At 55.3% G+C, this 18,620-nt stretch overlaps 3 protein-coding genes across 3 annotated transcripts in view; 2 read left to right on the top strand and 1 right to left on the bottom strand.

The window, feature by feature from the left end:
* The window catches only part of PSMD7 (proteasome 26S subunit, non-ATPase 7), a 627,368-nt gene that overhangs the window by 328,762 nt on the left and 279,986 nt on the right, over positions 1 to 18,620 (top strand). The window lies entirely within an intron of this gene.
* On the bottom strand, positions 22 to 6,323 carry NIP7 (nucleolar pre-rRNA processing protein NIP7). Its single transcript, XM_075326015.1, has 5 exons — positions 6,220 to 6,323; positions 4,008 to 4,094; positions 2,855 to 2,993; positions 2,622 to 2,762; positions 22 to 333 (listed from the first exon to the last, which is right to left on the bottom strand). The coding sequence occupies exons 1-5, from the start codon at positions 6,273 to 6,275 to the stop codon at positions 214 to 216; spliced, it is 543 nt and encodes a 180-aa protein (XP_075182130.1). The 5' UTR covers positions 6,276 to 6,323; the 3' UTR covers positions 22 to 213.
* On the top strand, positions 6,466 to 17,575 carry COG8 (component of oligomeric golgi complex 8). The gene is made up of 5 exons (XM_075326013.1): positions 6,466 to 6,831; positions 13,954 to 14,161; positions 14,248 to 15,081; positions 15,165 to 15,333; positions 17,259 to 17,575. Exons 1-5 carry the CDS (start codon positions 6,500 to 6,502, stop codon positions 17,489 to 17,491), a joined length of 1,776 nt encoding a protein of 591 aa, XP_075182128.1. The 5' UTR covers positions 6,466 to 6,499; the 3' UTR covers positions 17,492 to 17,575.

Genomic DNA, 18,620 nt, shown 5'->3' with positions numbered 1-18,620 from the left:
TCACTCCAAAAAATTAAATGGTTGATTGGTACAGTTTGTTTAATGTTATACAGTAGATCCGGCCACAACAAAAAGGGGGGAGGGGGTTATAAATCCGGCCACAAGAAAAAGGGGGGAGGGGTTTTCCTCAATAGTGTACATTTTGTTCTCCCCAGTCCGGTCACAATGGCGGCAGATTAAAAGGTGCTGGTAAAGTCTCTCTATTTCTGTGATTTAGGTTAAAGTGTCTTCGTGTCTGATGTATTCCCCGACGTCTGCTTGGTGGAAAACGACAATCTGCATTGGGTCCAGTTTCCTACATTCTTGTGTGGATTTTGCAGCTACACCAAAACCCTGCAAGGAACGGAAAATCGAGAATTTAGTAGGTCCAGGATTAAATAAATCTGATTTTGGTTTCTACTGTGATTCCTGGTGTTAGGACCCCAACCCATCCAGAGATGGAAGGGGCAACATAAAGGATACAGACTCGTAGATCAGCGCTGTGGGCTTATTATTCTCCGAAGTGGTAGTGGCCACAAAGTTTAGACCCCCCCCTCCAAATTTAGACCTTCCTCCCCCCATCATGCTACTAGCCCCCCCCATTATCCTATCGCTGCTAGCCCCCCTTATCCTCCTGTCGCTGCTACTCCTCCCCCCCATTATCCTCCTGTCGCTGCTACTCTTCCCCCCCCTCCCCATTATCCTCCTGTCGCTGCTACTCTTCCTTCCCCCCATTATCCTCCTGTCGCTGCTACTCTTCCTCCCCCCCCCCCATTATCCTCCTGTCGCTGCTACTCTCCCTCCCCCCATTATCCTCCTGTCGCTGCTACTCTTCCCCCCCCCATTGTCCTCCTGTCGCTGCTACTCTCCCCCCCTCCCCATTATCCTCCTGTCGCTGCTACTCTTCCCCCCCCCCTCCCCATTATCCTCCTGTCGCTGCTACTCTTCCCCCCTCTCCCCCCCCCCTCCCCATTATCCTCCTGTCGCTGGTACTCTTCCCCCCCCCCTCCCCATTATCCTCCTGTCGCTGGTACTCTTCCCCCCCCCTCCCCATTATCCTCCTGTCGCTGGTACTCTTTCCCCCCCCTCCCCATTATCCTCCTGTCGCTGGTACCCTCCCCCCCCCTCCCCATTATCCTCCTGCCGCTGCTACTCTACCCCTCTCCATTATCCTCCTGCTGCTACTCCCCCCCTCTCCATTATCCTCCTGTCGCTGCTACTCCCCCCCCCCCATTATCCTCCTGTCGCTGCTACTCCCCCCCTCCCACATTATCCTCCTGTCGCTGCTACTCCCCCCCTCCCCCATTATCCTCCTGTCGCTGCTACTCCCCCCCTCCCCCATTATCCTCCTGTCGCTGCTACTCTTCCCCCCCTCCCCATTATCCTCCTGTCGCTGCCACTCTTCCCCCCCCTCCCCATTATCCTCCTGTCGCTGCCACTCTTCCCCCCCTCCCCATTATCCTCCTGTCGCTGCTACTCTTCCCCCCCCTCCCCATTATCCTCCCGTCGCTGCTACTCCCCCCCCCCCATTATCCTCCTGTCGCTGCTACTCTTCCCCCCCTCCCCATTATCCTCCTGTCGCTGCTACTCTTCCCCCCTCCCCATTATCCCCCTGTCGCTGCTACTCTTCCCCCCTCCCCATTATCCTCCTGTCGCTGCTACTCTTCCCCCCTCCCCATTATCATCCTGTCGCTGCTACTCTTCCCCCCTCCCCATTATCCTCCTGTCGCTGCTACTCTTCCACCCCTCCCTATTATCCTCCTGTCGCTGCTACTCTCCCCCCCTCCCCATTATCCTCTTGTCGCTGCTACTCTCCCCCCCTCCCCATTATCTTCTTGTCGCTGCTACTCTTCCCCCCTCCCCATTATCCTCTTTTCGCTGCTACTCTCCCCCCCTCCCCATTATCTTCTTGTCGCTGCTACTCTTCCCCCTCCCCATTATCCTCCTGTCGCTGCTACTCTCCCCCCCTCCCCATTATCCTCTTGTCGCTGCTACTCTCCCCCCCTCCCCATTATCTTCTTGTCGCTGCTACTCTTCCCCCCTCCCCATTATCCTCTTTTCGCTGCTACTCTCCCCCCCTCCCCATTATCTTCTTGTCGCTGCTACTCTTCCCCCTCCCCATTATCCTCCTGTCGCTGCTACTCTCCCCCCCTCCCCATTATCTTCTTGTCGCTGCTACTCTTCCCCCCTCCCCATTATCCTCTTTTCGCTGCTACTCTCCCCCCCTCCCCATTATCTTCTTGTCGCTGCTACTCTTCCCCCTCCCCATTATCCTCCTGTCACTGCTACTCTCCCCCCCTCCCCATTATCCTACTGTCGCTGCTACGCTCCCCCCCCCTTCCTCCCCATTATCCTACTGTCGCTGCTACGATCCCCCCCCTTCCTCCCCATTATCCTCCTGTTGCTGCTGCTACTCCCCCCCCTCCCCATGATTATCCTAAGGCTACAATTCGACATCTATGTATTACAATCCGAGTATTGACCCGAAAGCGACAGTCTCAGTTGTACATGATGCTGTTCAGCTCGGGATTCGCAGCCGGTCCATACAGCACGGAGCCCCATATACAGATGTCTATATATTATAGTCACGATATTCGGTGTGAATGCTTCACTTATAATAACCAGGAAGCAGCAATACTCACCAAGGGAATGTCGGCCATGGAGTAGACGATTACCCCCTGGTACTGCGTGGTGTTCTCCGTTATTCTCCCCAGTCCGGACTTAAGGACGTGGTTGCCGTATAAAAAAGACTGTTCGGATCCAGGCTTCACCCACACCTTGTACTAAGGGGTAAAGAAAGAGACAGGCGGCAGCGTTACATGAGGAGGAGCGGCCATCACTTTTCGGGTAGTATCCGGTTAGAAATGATGATCACCTTTGCATATGGCGCCAGATAATCCAGAGCCGTAACGTGGAGACGAAACTTCAGCGTCTTGGTGAATTTTCCGAAACAGGTTCCGAGGGACACGAGTTTATCGCGGGCGACGTTGGTGGCCAATTTCAGCATTCTCTCGCTGGAAAACACATGGTAAGAGGACGCTGAAAACAGATCTAAATATATATCGCAGCGTTTTGTGTCCCCCTACCCCATTAACAGCCAGCCAACCTTGCCTTGGAGTAACCCTCGACTCTGCTCTATCCTTCAAGCCACACATCCAAGCCCTCTTCACCTCATGCAGATTACAACTCAAAAATATCTCCCGGATCCGTGCTTTCCTTAACCAAGAATCAGCAAAAACATTAGTGCATGCCCTCATCATCTCCCGCCTCGACTACTGCAACCTCCTGCTCTCTGGCCTCCCTTCCAACACTCTTGCACCCCTCCAATCTATCCTAAACTCTGCGGCCCGCCTAATCCACCTCTCCCCTCGCTATTCCCCAGCCGCGCCACTCTGCCAATCCCTTCACTGGCTTCCCATCACCCAACGACTCCAGTTCAAAATATTAACCATGGCATACAAAGCCATCCACAACCTGTCTCCACCCTACGTCTGTGACCTAGTCTCCCGGTACCTAACTGCACGCAACCTCAGATCCTCACCTTCTCTACTCCTCTCTTATCTCCTCTTCCCACAATCACACACAAGATTTCTCCCGTGCCTCCCCCATACTCTGGAACGCTCTACCACAGCATATCAGACTCTCCCCTACCGTGGAAAGCTTCAAGAGGAACCTCAAGACCCATCTCTTCCAACAAGCCTACAACCTACAATAGCCCTCAGTCCAGTAGACCACTGCGCAACCAGCTCTGTTCTCACCTATTGTACCATCACCCATTCCCTGTAGACTGTGAGCCCTCGCGGGCAGGCTCCTCTCTCCTCCTGTAGACTGTGAGCCCTCGCGGGCAGGGTCCTCTCTCCTCCTATACCAGTCTGTTATGTACTGTTAATGATTGTTGTACGTATACCCTCTTTCAGTTGTAAAGCGCCATGGAATAAATGGCGCTATAATAATAATCTGCTCACCCCTGGGACCACCCTCTTAAAGTCTTCATACAAACATTCCCTTTAAACACCCCGTCACCTCACCTGACATAATACACGCGGTCATTGTGTAGCCGGAAGCAGTACGTGCCATCGGGCCGGTCCACGAGTAGCTTTATGTTTTCTCCAATGCTGAGGATCAAGTAAGAGGATGAGGATGAATCAGTTTAAAGAACATCATCATCACAACAACAACCACCATTATCCCGCCGCTAAGAATGTAACAGGTGAGAGAGGAAAGGGACCCTCAATCTCAGGGTTTTCTTGCTCCCCTGTCATTAAGATTATTTTTGATTTCTGGGGGTCTCCGCCGATCTTCAAAACAAAAGGGGCTACGGCGCTGCTGCCCGATCATTCCTGTACATTGAGACTCACTGTGCAACTTGAGGGTTACCTCCCTCTCCATAAAAAGCCAAACAAGTTATCCCCTATCCAAAATATGTATAAACTGCTAATCATGGGGCGTCCAAGCAGCCCAGCAATCCAAGTTTCTGTAAAGCCCCCGCATCATGAAGTAGAGGCCGGACCTCCGCTCCATTCGTTGTCTACGGGACGGCTGGACCTCCGCTCCATTCGTTGTCTACGGGACGGCTGGACCTCCGCTCCATTCGTTGTCTACGGGACGGCTGGACCTCCGCTCCATTCGTTGTCTACGGGACGGCTGGACCTCCGCTCCATTCGTTGTCTACGGGACGGCTGGACCTCCGCTCCATTCGTTGTCTACGGGACGGCTGGACCTCCGCTCCATTCGTTGTCTACGGGACGGCTGGACCTCCGCTCCATTCGTTGTCTACGGGACGGCTGGACCTCCGCTCCATTCGTTGTCTACGGGACGGCTGGACCTCCGCTCCATTCGTTGTCTACGGGACGGCTGGACCTCCGCTCCATTCGTTGTCTACGGGACGGCTGGACCTCCTCTGCTCCATTCGTTGTCTACGGGACGGCTGGACCTCCTCTGCTCCATTCGTTGTCTACGGGACGGCTGGACCTCCTCTGCTCCATTCGTTGTCTACGGGACGGCTGGACCTCCTCTGCTCCATTCGTTGTCTACGGGACGGCTGGACCTCCGCTCCATTCGTTGTCTACGGGACGGCTGGACCTCCTCTGCTCCATTCGTTGTCTACGGGACGGCTGGACCTCCTCTGCTCCATTCGTTGTCTACGGGACGGCTGGACCTCCTCTGCTCCATTCGTTGTCTATGGGACGGCTGGACCTCCTCTGCTCCATTCGTTGTCTATGGGACGGCTGGACCTCCTCTGCTCCATTCGTTGTCTATGGGACGGCTGGACCTCCTCTGCTCTATTCATGGTCTATGGGACGGCCGGACCTCCGCTCCTTCCACTGTCTATGGGATGACTGGACCACCGCCCCATACATTGTCTATGGGACGGCTGGACCTCCTCTGCTCCATTCATTGTCTATGGGACGGCCGGACCGCCGCTCTATCGTCTATGGGACAGCCGGACCTCCGCTCCGTCCACTGTCTATGGGACGGCTGGACCTCTGCTCTATCCATTGTCTATGGGAAAGTTGGACCTCCACTCCATTCATTGTCTATGGGACGGCCGGACCGCCGCTCCGTCCACTGTCTATGGGACGGCTGGACCTCTGCTCTATCCATTGTCTATGGGAAAGTTGGACCTTCACTCCATTCATTGTCTATGGGACGGCTGGATATGGGTATGTACAGAGCTCCACGTTTCCCTTTATCCCCATAGACTTTGGCCTGGATTCATTATTACATTTGTGCCATTTTGTATGTAAGGCGTTTGGGCTAATGAATGGAGAGGCGAGCGTGTCGCACCTCCTACCAATCAGGACAAGGCCCCATATTTTGGGGGAAACCCCTTTAATTCCCGGGATCAGTGCAGAACCCCGCAATCCTACAATTAAATCACGTCATCCCTTTAAGAGATGGAATAACTCATTAATCGCCGGAGTGAACACATCTGCAGCTCTGTAACCTACTTCGCCCATTGCTGTTCCTCCTTTGCTTGATCTCTGCTTACTGTCACTGAATGGATTCTAGTTTACAGCAAGAGGCTGAAACCTGATTGGTCTCACAGCTGAGGGTTCGTTACAGTTGCAGCCAGTCCCAGCCCTCTTCTGTGCTCAGTCTGCTCTAATTATATCAGATGATGCCCTCAATTGTAGCAAACCCTCTGCAGTGACAAGTATTAGGCTGGTGTTTATAGACACAGGTTTCTATTCACTGACAACAAGCAGAGGTATTGCAGTCTATTGCTCCTTCACTCACTATTTGGAGAGTTTCTCGAACATGGTCCGTGTCTCCTCGTCTGTGAGCGGCCTCATCTTTCCCACGTGTGACCCAGGCGGATACTGACTGAGTGTAACCTCGCTGTGCACTCTGGGAAAGGACTGAGCGAACACTGTTCATTTGCAATAAAGTTTGTTGATAAATGTTATGCCTCCACCAATATGGCGATTGTTTACGTCATGTTTCTTCTTTTGACAGCGGCGAATGTGGACGTCACGTTTGATAAAGTTTTGTTGAATCCGTGTTTACCTGCAGTAAGATGGCGGCGGTGGACGTGGAGGAGGAGGAGAGCCTCCTGGCCTCGGTGTTCAGGAACAGTTTCCCGGAGAGCTGGAGGGACAGCCCGGACTTCTCCGCTTACCTGCTGGAGCTCAGCTCCTTCGGGGTGGAGAAGCTGCGGAGGGAGCCGGAGCGGCTGGCGGAGGAGCGGGCGCAGATCCTGCAGCAGACCCGGGACCTGGCGTTCACTCATTACAAGACGTTCATCCGCACGGCCGAGTGCACCGAGCTCATCTACCGGGACTTCAGCCAGGTGGAGGACAACGTGTCCCGGCTGCTGAGCAAACTGCCCGGCCTCCAGGAGAGCTGCAGGTCACCAGCGACTACTCCCTTCCTCCTCCTGTCACTGCTACTCCCCCCCCATCCTCCTCCTCCTGTCACTGCTACTCCCCCCCCCCATCATCCTCCTCCTGTCACTGCTACTCCCCCCCCCCCCATCATCCTCCTCCTGTCACTGCTACTCCCCCCCCATCCTCCTCCTCCCGTCACTGCTACTCCCCCCCCCCCCCCATCATCCTCCTCCTGTCACTGCTACTCCCCCCCATCCTCCTCCTGTCACTGCTACTCCCCCCCATCATCCTCCTCCTGTCACTGCTACTCCCCCCCCCCCCCCCATCCTCCTCCTGTCACTGCTACTCCCCCCCCCCATCATCCTCCTCCTGTCACTGCTACTCCCCCCCCCCCCATCCTCCTCCTGTCACTGCTACTCCCCCCCCCCATCCTCCTCCTCCTGTCACTGCTACTCCCCCCCCCCATCATCCTCCTCCTGTCACTGCTACTCCCCCCCCCCCCATCCTCCTCCTGTCACTGCTACTCCCCCCCCCCATCATCCTCCTCCTGTCACTGCTACTCCCCCCCCCCCCATCCTCCTCCTGTCACTGCTACTCCCCCCCCATCCTCCTCCTCCTGTCACTGCTACTCCCCCCCCCCCATCATCCTCCTCCTGTCACTGCTACTCCCCCCCCCCCCCCATCATCCTCCTCCTGTCACTGCTACTCCCCCCCCATCCTCCTCCTCCTGTCACTGCTACTCCCCCCCCATCATCCTCCTCCTGTCACTGCTACCCCCCCCCCCCATCATCCTCCTCCTGTCACTGCTACTCCCCCCCCCATCATCCTCCTCCTGTCACTGCTACCCCCCCCCCCATCATCCTCCTCCTGTCACTGCTACTCCCCCCCCCCCCATCATCCTCCTCCTGTCACTGCTACTCCCCCCCCCCATCATCCTCCTCCTGTCACTGCTACTCCCCCCCCCCCCATCATCCTCCTCCTGTCACTGCTACTCCCCCCCCATCCTCCTCCTCCTGTCACTGCTACTCCCCCCCCATCATCCTCCTCCTGTCACTGCTACTCCCCCCCATCCTCCTCCTCCTGTCACTGCTACTCCCCCCCCATCATCCTCCTCCTGTCACTGCTACTCCCCCCCCATCATCCTCCTCCTGTCACTGCTACTCCCCCCCCCATCATCCTCCTCCTGTCACTGCTACTCCCCCCCCCCCCCATCCTCCTCCTCCTGTCACTGCTACTCCCCCCCCCCATCATCCTCCTCCTGTCACTGCTACTCCCCCCCCATCATCCTCCTCCTGTCACTGCTACTCCCCCCCATCCTCCTCCTCCTGTCACTGCTACTCCCCCCCCCCCCCATCCTCCTCCTCCTGTCACTGCTACTCCCCCCCCATCATCCTCCTCCTGTCACTGCTACTCCCCCCCCATCATCCTCCTCCTGTCACTGCTACTCCCCCGCCATCATCCTCCTCCTGTCACTGCTACTCCCCCCCCCCCATCATCCTCCTCCTGTCACTGCTACTCCCCCCCCCATCATCCTCCTGTCACTGCTACTCCCCCCCCCATCATCCTCCTCCTGTCACTGCTACTCCCCCCCCCATCATCCTCCTCCTGTCACTGCTACTCCCCCGCCATCATCCTCCTCCTGTCACTGCTACTCCCCCCCCCCCCCCCATCATCCTCCTCCTGTCGCTGCTACTCCCCCCCCCCATCATCCTCCTCCTGTCACTGCTACTCCCCCCCCCCATCATCCTCCTCCTGTCACTGCTACTCCCCCCCCCATCCTCCTCCTCCTGTCACTGCTACTCCCCCCCATCATCCTCCTCCTGTCACTGCTACTCCCCCCCCCATCCTCCTCCTCCTGTCACTGCTACTCCCCCCCCCATCCTCCTCCTCCTGTCACTGCTACTCCCCCCCCCCATCATCCTCCTCCTGTCACTGCTACTCCCCCCCATCATCCTCCTCCTGTCACTGCTACTCCCCCGCCATCATCCTCCTCCTGTCACTGCTACTCCCCCCCCCCCATCATCCTCCTCCTGTCACTGCTACTCCCCCCCCCATCATCCTCCTGTCACTGCTACTCCCCCCCCCCATCATCCTCCTCCTGTCACTGCTACTCCCCCCCCATCATCCTCCTCCTGTCACTGCTACTCCCCCGCCATCATCCTCCTCCTGTCACTGCTACTCCCCCCCCCCCCCCCATCATCCTCCTCCTGTCACTGCTCTACTCCCCCCCCCCCCATCATCCTCCTCCTGTCACTGCTACGCCCCCCCATCCTCCTCCTGTCACTGCTACTCCCCCCCCCCCCATCATCCTCCTCCTGTCACTGCTACTCCCCCGCCATCATCCTCCTCCTGTCACTGCTACTCCCCCCCCCCCCATCATCCTCCTCCTGTCACTGCTACTCCCCCCCCCATCATCCTCCTCCTGTCACTGCTACTCCCCCCCCCCCCATCATCCTCCTCCTGTCACTGCTACTCCCCCCCCCATCATCCTCCTCCTGTCACTGCTACTCCCCCCCATCATCCTCCTCCTGTCACTGCTACTCCCCCCCCCATCATCCTCCTCCTGTCACTGCTACTCCCCCCCCATCATCCTCCTCCTGTCACTGCTACTCCCCCCCCCCCCATCATCCTCCTCCTGTCACTGCTACTCCCCCCCCATCATCCTCCTCCTGTCACTGCTACTCCCCCCCATCATCCTCCTCCTGTCACTGCTACTCCCCCCCCATCATCCTCTTCCTGTCACTGCTACTCCCCCCCCATCATCCTCTTCCTGTCACTGCTACTCCCCCCCCATCATCCTCCTCCTGTCACTGCTACTCCCCCCCCATCATCCTCTTCCTGTCACTGCTACTCCCCCCCCATCATCCTCCTCCTGTCACTGCTACTCCCCCCCCCCCCATCATCCTCCTCCTGTCACTGCTACTCCCCCCCCCCCCATCATCCTCCTCCTGTCACTGCTACTCCCCCCCCCCCCCATCATCCTCCTCCTGTCACTGCTACTCCCCCCCCATCATCCTCCTCCTGTCACTGCTACTCCCCCCCCCCCCCATCATCCTCCTCCTGTCACTGCTACTCCCCCCCCCCCCCATCATCCTCCTCCTGTCACTGCTACTCCCCCCCCATCATCCTCCTCCTGTCACTGCTACTCCCCCCCATCCTCCTCCTCCTGTCACTGCTACTCCCCCCCCCCCATCATCCTCCTCCTGTCACTGCTACTCCCCCCCCCATCATCCTCCTCCTGTCACTGCTACTCCCCCCCCCCCCCCATCATCCTCCTCCTGTCACTGCTATTCCCCCCCCATCCTCCTCCTCCTGTCACTGCTACTCCCCTCCCCCCATCATCCTCCTCCTGTCACTGCTACTCCCCCCCCATCATCCTCCTCCTGTCACTGCTACTCCCCCCCCCCATCATCCTCCTCCTGTCACTGCTACTCCCCCCCCCCCCCATCATCCTCCTCCTGTCACTGCTACTCCCCCCCCCCATCCTCCTCCTCCTGTCACTGCTACTCCCCTCCCCCCCATCATCCTCCTCCTGTCACTGCTACTCCCCCCCCATCATCCTCCTCCTGTTACTGCTACTCCCCCCCCATCATCCTCCTCCTGTCACTGCTATACTCCCCCCCCCCCATCATCCTCCTCCTGTCACTGCTACTCCCCCCCCCATCATCCCCCTCCTGTCACTGCTACTCCCCCCCCCCCATCATCCTCCTCCTGTCACTGCTACTCCCCCCCCCCCCATCATCCTCCTCCTCCTGTCACTGCTACTCCCCCCCCCCCCCATCATCCCCCTCCTGTCACTGCTACTCCCCCCCCCCATCATCCTCCTCCTGTCACTGCTACTCCCCCCCCCATCCTCCTCCTCCTGTCACTGCTACTCCCCCCCCCCCATCATCCTCCTCCTGTCACTGCTACTCCCCCCCCCCCCCCCATCATCCTCCTCCTGTCACTGCTACTCCCCCCCCCATCATCCTCCTCCTGTCACTGCTACTCCCCCCCCCCCATCATCCTCCTCCTGTCACTGCTACTCCCCCCCCCATCATCCTCCTCCTGTCACTGCTACTCCCCCCCCCATCATCCTCCTCCTGTCACTGCTACTCCCCCCCCATCCTCCTCCTCCTGTCACTGCTACTCCCCCCCCCCATCACCCTCCTCCTGTCACTGCTACTCCCCCCCCATCATCCTCCTCCTGTCACTGCTACTCCCCCCCCCCATCATCCTCCTCCTGTCACTGCTACTCCCCCCCCCATCCCCTCCCCCATCATCCTCCTCCTGTCCTCCCCCCCCCCCATCATCCTCCTCCTGTCACTGCTACTCCCCCCCCCCATCATCCTCCTCCTGTCACTGCTACTCCCCCCCCCCCCCCCCCATCATCCTCCTCCTGTCACTGCTACTCCCCCCCATCCTCCTCCTCCTGTCACTGCTACTCCCCTCCCCCCCATCATCCTCCTCCTGTCACTGCTACTCCCCCCCCATCATCCTCCTCCTGTCACTGCTACTCCCCCCCCCCATCATCCTCCTCCTGTCACTGCTACTCCCCCCCCCATCATCCTCCTCCTGTCACTGCTACTCCCCCCCCCCCCCATCATCCTCCTCCTGTCACTGCTACTCCCCCCCCCCCCCCATCATCCTCCTCCTGTCACTGCTACTCCCCCCCCATCCTCCTCCTCCTGTCACTGCTACTCCCCTCCCCCCCATCATCCTCCTCCTGTCACTGCTACTCCCCCCCCCATCATCCTCCTGTCACTGCTACTCCCCCCCCCATCATCCTCCTCCTGTCACTGCTACTCCCCCCCCCCCCCCATCCTCCTCCTCCTGTCACTGCTACTCCCCTCCCCCCCATCATCCTCCTCCTGTCACTGCTACTCCCCCCCCCATCATCCTCCTCCTGTTACTGCTACCCCCCCCCCCATCATCCTCCTCCTGTCACTGCTACTCCCCCCCCCCCCCATCATCCTCCTCCTGTCACTGCTACTCCCCCCCCCCCCATCATCCCCCTCCTGTCACTGCTACTCCCCCCCCCCCCCCATCATCCTCCTCCTGTCACTGCTACTCCCCCCCCCCATCATCCTCCTCCTGTCACTGCTACTCCCCCCCCCATAATCCCCCTCCTGTCACTGCTACTCCCCCCCCCCCCCATCATCCCCCTCCTGTCACTGCTACTCCCCCCTCCCCCCATCATCCTCCTCCTGTCACTGCTACTCCCCCCCCCCCCCCATCATCCTCCTCCTGTCACTGCTACTCCCCCCCCCCCCCCATCATCCTCCTCCTGTCACTGCTACTCCCCCCCCCATCATCCTCCTCCTGTCACTGCTACTCCCCCCCCCATCATCCTCCTCCTGTCACTGCTACTCCCCCCCCCATCATCCTCCTCCTGTCACTGCTACTCCCCCCCCCATCATCCTCCTGTCACTGCTACTCCCCCCCCCATCATCCTCCTGTCACTGCTACTCCCCCCCCCCCATCATCCTCCTGTCACTGCTACTCCCCCCCCCCCATCCTCCTGTCACTGCTACTCCCCCCCCCCATCCTCCTCCTGTCGCTGCTACTCCCCCCCCCCCCCCCACCCTCCTCCTGTCGCTGCTACTCCCCCCCCATCATCCTCCTGTTGCTGCTACTCCCCCCATCATCCTCCTGTCACTGCTACTCCCCCCCCCCCCCCGTCCTCCTCCTATCACTGCTACTCCCCCCCCCCGTCCTCCTCCTATCACTGCTACTCCCCCCCCCGTCCTCCTCCTATCACTGCTACTCCCCCCCCCCCCCCGTCCTCCTCCTATCACTGCTACCCCCCCCCCCGTCCTCCTCCTATCACTGCTACTCCCCCCCCCCATCCTCCTCCTGTCACTGCTACTCCCCCCCCGTCCTCCTCCTATCACTGCTACTCCCCCCCCCCCCCCGTCCTCCTCCTATCACTGCTACCCCCCCCCCGTCCTCCTCCTATCACTGCTACTCCCCCCCCCCATCCTCCTCCTGTCACTGCTACTCCCCCCCATCCTCCTCCTGTCGCTGCTACTCCCCCCCCCCCCATCCTCCTCCTGTCGCTGCTACTCCCCCCCCATCATCCTCCTGTCGCTGCTACTCCCCCCCATCCTCCTCCTGTCGCTGCTACTCCCCCCCCATCCTCCTCCTGTCGCTGCTACTCCCCCCCCCATCATCCTCCTGTCGCTGCTACTCCCCCCCCCCCCCATCATCCTCCTGTCACTGCTACTCCCCCCCCCATCCTCCTCCTGTCACTGCTACTCCCCCCCCATCCTCCTCCTGTCACTGCTACTCCCCCCCCCCATCATCCTCCTGTCACTGCTACTCCCCCCCCATCCTCCTCCTGTCACTGCTACTCCCCCCCATCCTCCTCCTGTCGCTGCTACTCCCCCCCCCCCCCCCATCCTCCTCCTGTCGCTGCTACTCCCCCCCCCCCCCCCCCCCCCATCCTCCTCCTGTCGCTGCTACTCCCCCCCCCATCCTCCTCCTGTCGCTGCTACTCCCCCCCCCATCCTCCTCCTGTCGCTGCTACTCCCCCCCCCATCCTCCTCCTGTCGCTGCTACTCCCCCCCCATCCTCCTCCTGTCGCTGCTACTCTCCCCCCATCCTCCTCCTGTCGCTGCTACTCCCCCCCCATCATCCTCCTGTCGCTGCTACTCCCCCCCCATCATCCTCCTGTCGCTGCTACTCCCCCCCATCATCCTCCTGTCGCTGCTACACTCCCCCCCATCATCCTCCTGTCGCTGCTACACCCCCCCATCATCCTTCTGTTGCTGCTACTTCCCTCCCCCATCATCCTCCTGGCGCTGCTACTCCCCCCCCCCCCCCATTATCATCCTCCTGTTGCTGCTACTCCCCCCCCATCATCCTCCTGTCGCTGCTACTCCCCCCCCCTTCCATCATCCTCCTGTCGCTGCTACTCCCCCCATCATCATCCTCCTGTCGCTGCTACTCCCCCCCCCCCACCCCCCATCCTCACCTGTCGCTGCTACTCCCCCCCCCCCCCCCCCCCATCCTCCTCCTGTCGCTGCTACTCCCCCCATCCTCCTCCTGTCGCTGCTACTCCCATCTTCCCTGCTGTTGTGCGTATCACCACTACTCCCCTCGTCCCTGCCTTCCCTCTTTCTGCAGACCACCGTCCTCCTCATGATCTGTCTCTTGTCTGCAGGGGGTTTGTGAAGCAGGCGGAGGAGATCAGCTCCAGCCGGCGGATGAACACGCTGACTCTGAACCGTCACACTGAGATCCTAGAAATCCTGGAGATCCCGCAGCTGATGGACACGTGTGTGCGGAACGGGTACTACGAGGAGGCGCTGGAGCTGGCGGCCTATGTGAAGCGTCTGGAGAAGAAGTTCTCGTCCATCCCGGTCATACAGGTGCGAGCGCAGGCCTCAGACGCGTGCTGTCATTTCAGTGACCGCAAGCAGAGATTTTGCAATATCCGCTGTATTTCGTGTTGCAGGGCATAGTGACCGAGGTGCGGCAGTCTGCCCAGTTGATGCTGAGCCAGCTCCTGCAGCAGCTGCGCAGTAACATCCAGCTGCCCGCCTGCTTGCGGGTGATCGGCTACCTGCGCAGGATGGACGTCTTCACGGAAGCAGAGCTGCGTATAAAGTTCCTGCAGGCCCGGGACGCCTGGCTCCGCTCCATGCAGAGCTCCATTCCTCAAGACGACCCTTATTTCCATCTCACCAAAACCATTGAGAGCTGCCGCGTGCACCTGTTTGACGTCATCACCCAGTACCGGGCCATCTTCTCCGATGAAGACCCCCTGCTCCTCCCTCCTCCACCCGCAGGCTCCTTGCCCGTCAGCGAAGGCGCCATATTCCACGGCTGGGTGTTGCAGAAAGTCAGCGAGTTCCTGCAGGTGCTGGAAAGCGACCTCCAGAGGGGGGTGGGCAGTCGTCTGGACTCCCTCTTGGGGCAGTGCATGTATTTCGGACTCTCCTTCAGCCGGGTGGGTGCAGATTTTCGGGGGCAGCTGGCACCGATATTCCAGAGGGTCGCTGCCGAAAACTTTGCACGGGCAGCCAAGGAGGCGGTGGAGAAGTTCCAGGAGGAGATGAACATGTACACCCTGATCTCCACCACGGCGGTCCTAGGGTCCAGCATCCCGCCGGTGCCAACGCCGCCTGCCCAGCCGGGGACCCTGCAGCCCCCGATGGTCCTCCTGGACTTCCCGCCCTTGGCCTGCTTTCTCAACAACATCCTGGTGGCCTTTAATGACCTGCGACTCTGCTGTCCGGTGGCTCTGACCGAAGAGGTGACCATCACCTTGCAGGGCGCCTTGGAGAAGGTACAAACGGTCATTCCGAGCCCTCGGTGCTTGTAGTTCTGCAGGAACGTCTCATCTTTTTTTGTTCTCTGTCTCCTTCATAGGTCGTTAAATCCATCCTGACGTTCCACCGAGCCGAGGAGGCTGCATTCAGCCCCCAGGAGCGGGAACTCTTTATCCAATTCTGCACTGTCTTTTTGGAGGACCTGACCCCGTATCTGAACCGCTGCTTACAGGTCCTCTTTCCTCCAGCGCAAAGAGCACAAATACTTGGTAAAAACAAAAGGTTTATGTTCTAATAATAATTCCCGATCGTAAAGTACAATCTGTCCCCTGCGTTCCTCCAGAGCTGTATTCACAATTCTGGAGGGTGATGAGTTCGTCTCTGGCTGCACTACCTGCTTGTTCAGTGTCTGTACAGAGATGGATGTAATGAGAAGAATTGTTTTTCATCTATTCAGGCAAAAGAAAATGAATTCTGCCAGAATGTAGAGTTGCAGGTAGCGTGGTATTTATAGGGTTCACCATCGTCAATAGAAATCTGCAAAAGTGTGAATATAGCTCTGAAGTATATACAGCTTTACAAGTCAGTCATTGTAAGATGAGTAATTCATATGCACTGTGACTCCACCAGCAGAATAGTGAGTGCAGCTCTGGAGTATAATGCAGGATCTGTAATGTATGTACACAGTGACTGCAGCGGCAGAATAGTGAGTGCAGCTCTGGAGTATAATACAGGAGGTAACTCAGGATCAGTAATGTAATGTACACAGTGACTCCACCAGCAGAATAGTGAGTGCAGCTCTGGAGTATAATGCAGGATCTGTAATGTATGTACACAGTGACTGCAGCGGCAGAATAGTGAGTGCAGCTCTGGAGTATAATACAGGAGGTAACTCAGGATCAGTAATGTAATGTACACAGTGACTCCACCAGCAGAATAGTGAGTGCAGCTCTGGAGTATAATGCAGGATCTGTAATGTATGTACACAGTGACTGCAGCGGCAGAATAGTGAGTGCAGCTCTGGAGTATAATACAGGAGGTAACTCAGGATCAGTAATGTAATGTACACAGTGACTCCACCAGCAGAATAGTGAGTGCAGCTCTGGAGTATAATGCAGGATCTGTAATGTATGTACACAGTGACTGCAGCGGCAGAATAGTGAGTGCAGCTCTGGAGTATAATACAGGAGGTAACTCAGGATCAGTAATGTAATGTACACAGTGACTCCACCAGCAGAATAGTGAGTGCAGCTCTGGAGTATAATGCAGGATCTGTAATGTATGTACACAGTGACTGCAGCGGCAGAATAGTGAGTGCAGCTCTGGAGTATAATACAGGAGGTAACTCAGGATCAGTAATGTAATGTACACAGTGACTCCACCAGCAGAATAGTGAGTGCAGCTCTGGAGTATAATGCAGGATCTGTAATGTATGTACACAGTGACTGCAGCGGCAGAATAGTGAGTGCAGCTCTGGAGTATAATACAGGAGGTAACTCAGGATCAGTAATGTAATGTACACAGTGACTCCACCAGCAGAATAGTGAGTGCAGCTCTGGAGTATAATGCAGGATCTGTAATGTATGTACACAGTGACTGCAGCGGCAGAATAGTGAGTGCAGCTCTGGAGTATAATACAGGAGGTAACTCAGGATCAGTAATGTAATGTACACAGTGACTCCACCAGCAGAATAGTGAGTGCAGCTCTGGAGTATAATACAGGATGTAACTCCGGATCAGTAATGTAATGTACACAGTGACTCCACCAGCAGAATAGTGAGTGCAGCTCTGGAGTATAATACAGGATCTGTAATGTATGTACACAGTGACTGCAGCGGCAGAATAGTGAGTGCAGCTCTGGAGTATAATACAGGAGGTAACTCAGGATCAGTAATGTATGCACACAGTGACTGCACCAGCAGAATAGTGAGTGCAGCTCTGGAGTATAATACAGGATGTAAATCCAGATCATTACAGGATAAGAAATCTAATGTATGTACTCAGCGATAATACAGGAGGTAACTCATGAACAGTACAAGATATGTAATGTATGTACACAATGACAGCACCAGCAGAATAGTGAGTGTAGCTCTGGAGTATAATACAGGATGTACTCAGGATAAGTAATATATTTGCACAGTTTTTCAGCCTTTGTAATGTGATATATTCTTTTCCTTTTTTTTTCCCCTCTCAGGTGTCGCCCCCACTCACCTCTCCCGTTACGGCAATCTGGGTTCTATCAATGTGGCTCCGCTGCATGAAGCCTTGGAGGGTTTATTACCTCAGAAGGAGCCTGACATTATCCCCACACCCGAGGCTCAGCCTGAGAAATCTCAACCATCCATAGAGAAGGTGGAAACAAAGATGGAGGATGCACAGATTGTGTCCGCGGTGTCTGAGCTTCTGGCCGGAGATGACGCCCCATGACGGCCACTAGTGTGAATGAACTCTACATTGGGGAGAGGGATGTCTATATATATATATGTCTATATATATATGTCTATATATATATATATATATGTCTATATATATATGTCTATATATATATGTCTATATATATATGTCTATATATATATATATATATATATGTCTATATATATATATGTCTATATATATATGTCTATATATATATATGTCTATATATATATATATGTCTATATATATATATATGTCTATATATATATGTCTATATATATATATATATGTCTATATATATATGTCTATATATATATGTCTATATATATATGTCTATATATATATGTCTATATATATATGTCTATATATATATGTCTATATATATATATGTCTATATATATATATGTCTATATATATGTCTATATATATATATATGTCTATATATATATATGTCTATATATATATATATATATATGTCTATATATATATATATGTCTATATATATATATATATATATGTCTATATATATATATATATATATGTCTATATATATATATATATGTCTATATATATATATATATGTCTATATATATATATATATGTCTATATATATATATATGTCTATATATATATGTCTATATATATATATATATGTCTATATATATATATGTCTATATATATATATATGTCTATATATATATGTCTATATATATATATATATATATATATATATATATATATATATATATATATATATATATATATATATATATATATATATATATATATATATATATATATATATATATAGCGCCCGGGACAGACATCAGCCGTTACCTGGAGCCACAATGACTCCGACATTTACATCCGAACTCTGTCAAATCCGTCTTCATTATTGATCATACAGCGCTCGCACTTTTGGGTACTCGTGGGTGTGGTGAACTCATAGCTGCATTTTGGGAATGAGAGCAGTCATCTGATTGGTTACCAGGAGTGTGTAATATATATATATGATATTCCGCTAATCAAATGCCTTTTTAAAGGGGTTGTATGTATTTATAAAAATAAAAAACAATACCTTTTTATTACTTCTGTCTCTTTAATTGTTTTTGGGTTTCAGTGGTTGGGTATTACTGATTCC

Source organism: Anomaloglossus baeobatrachus, chromosome 10, assembly GCF_048569485.1.
Source record: "Anomaloglossus baeobatrachus isolate aAnoBae1 chromosome 10, aAnoBae1.hap1, whole genome shotgun sequence".
NCBI lineage: Eukaryota > Metazoa > Chordata > Amphibia > Anura > Aromobatidae > Anomaloglossus > Anomaloglossus baeobatrachus.
The sequence above is the reverse complement of the archived record's forward strand: the minus strand, read 5'-3'. Positions and strand labels throughout refer to the sequence as shown.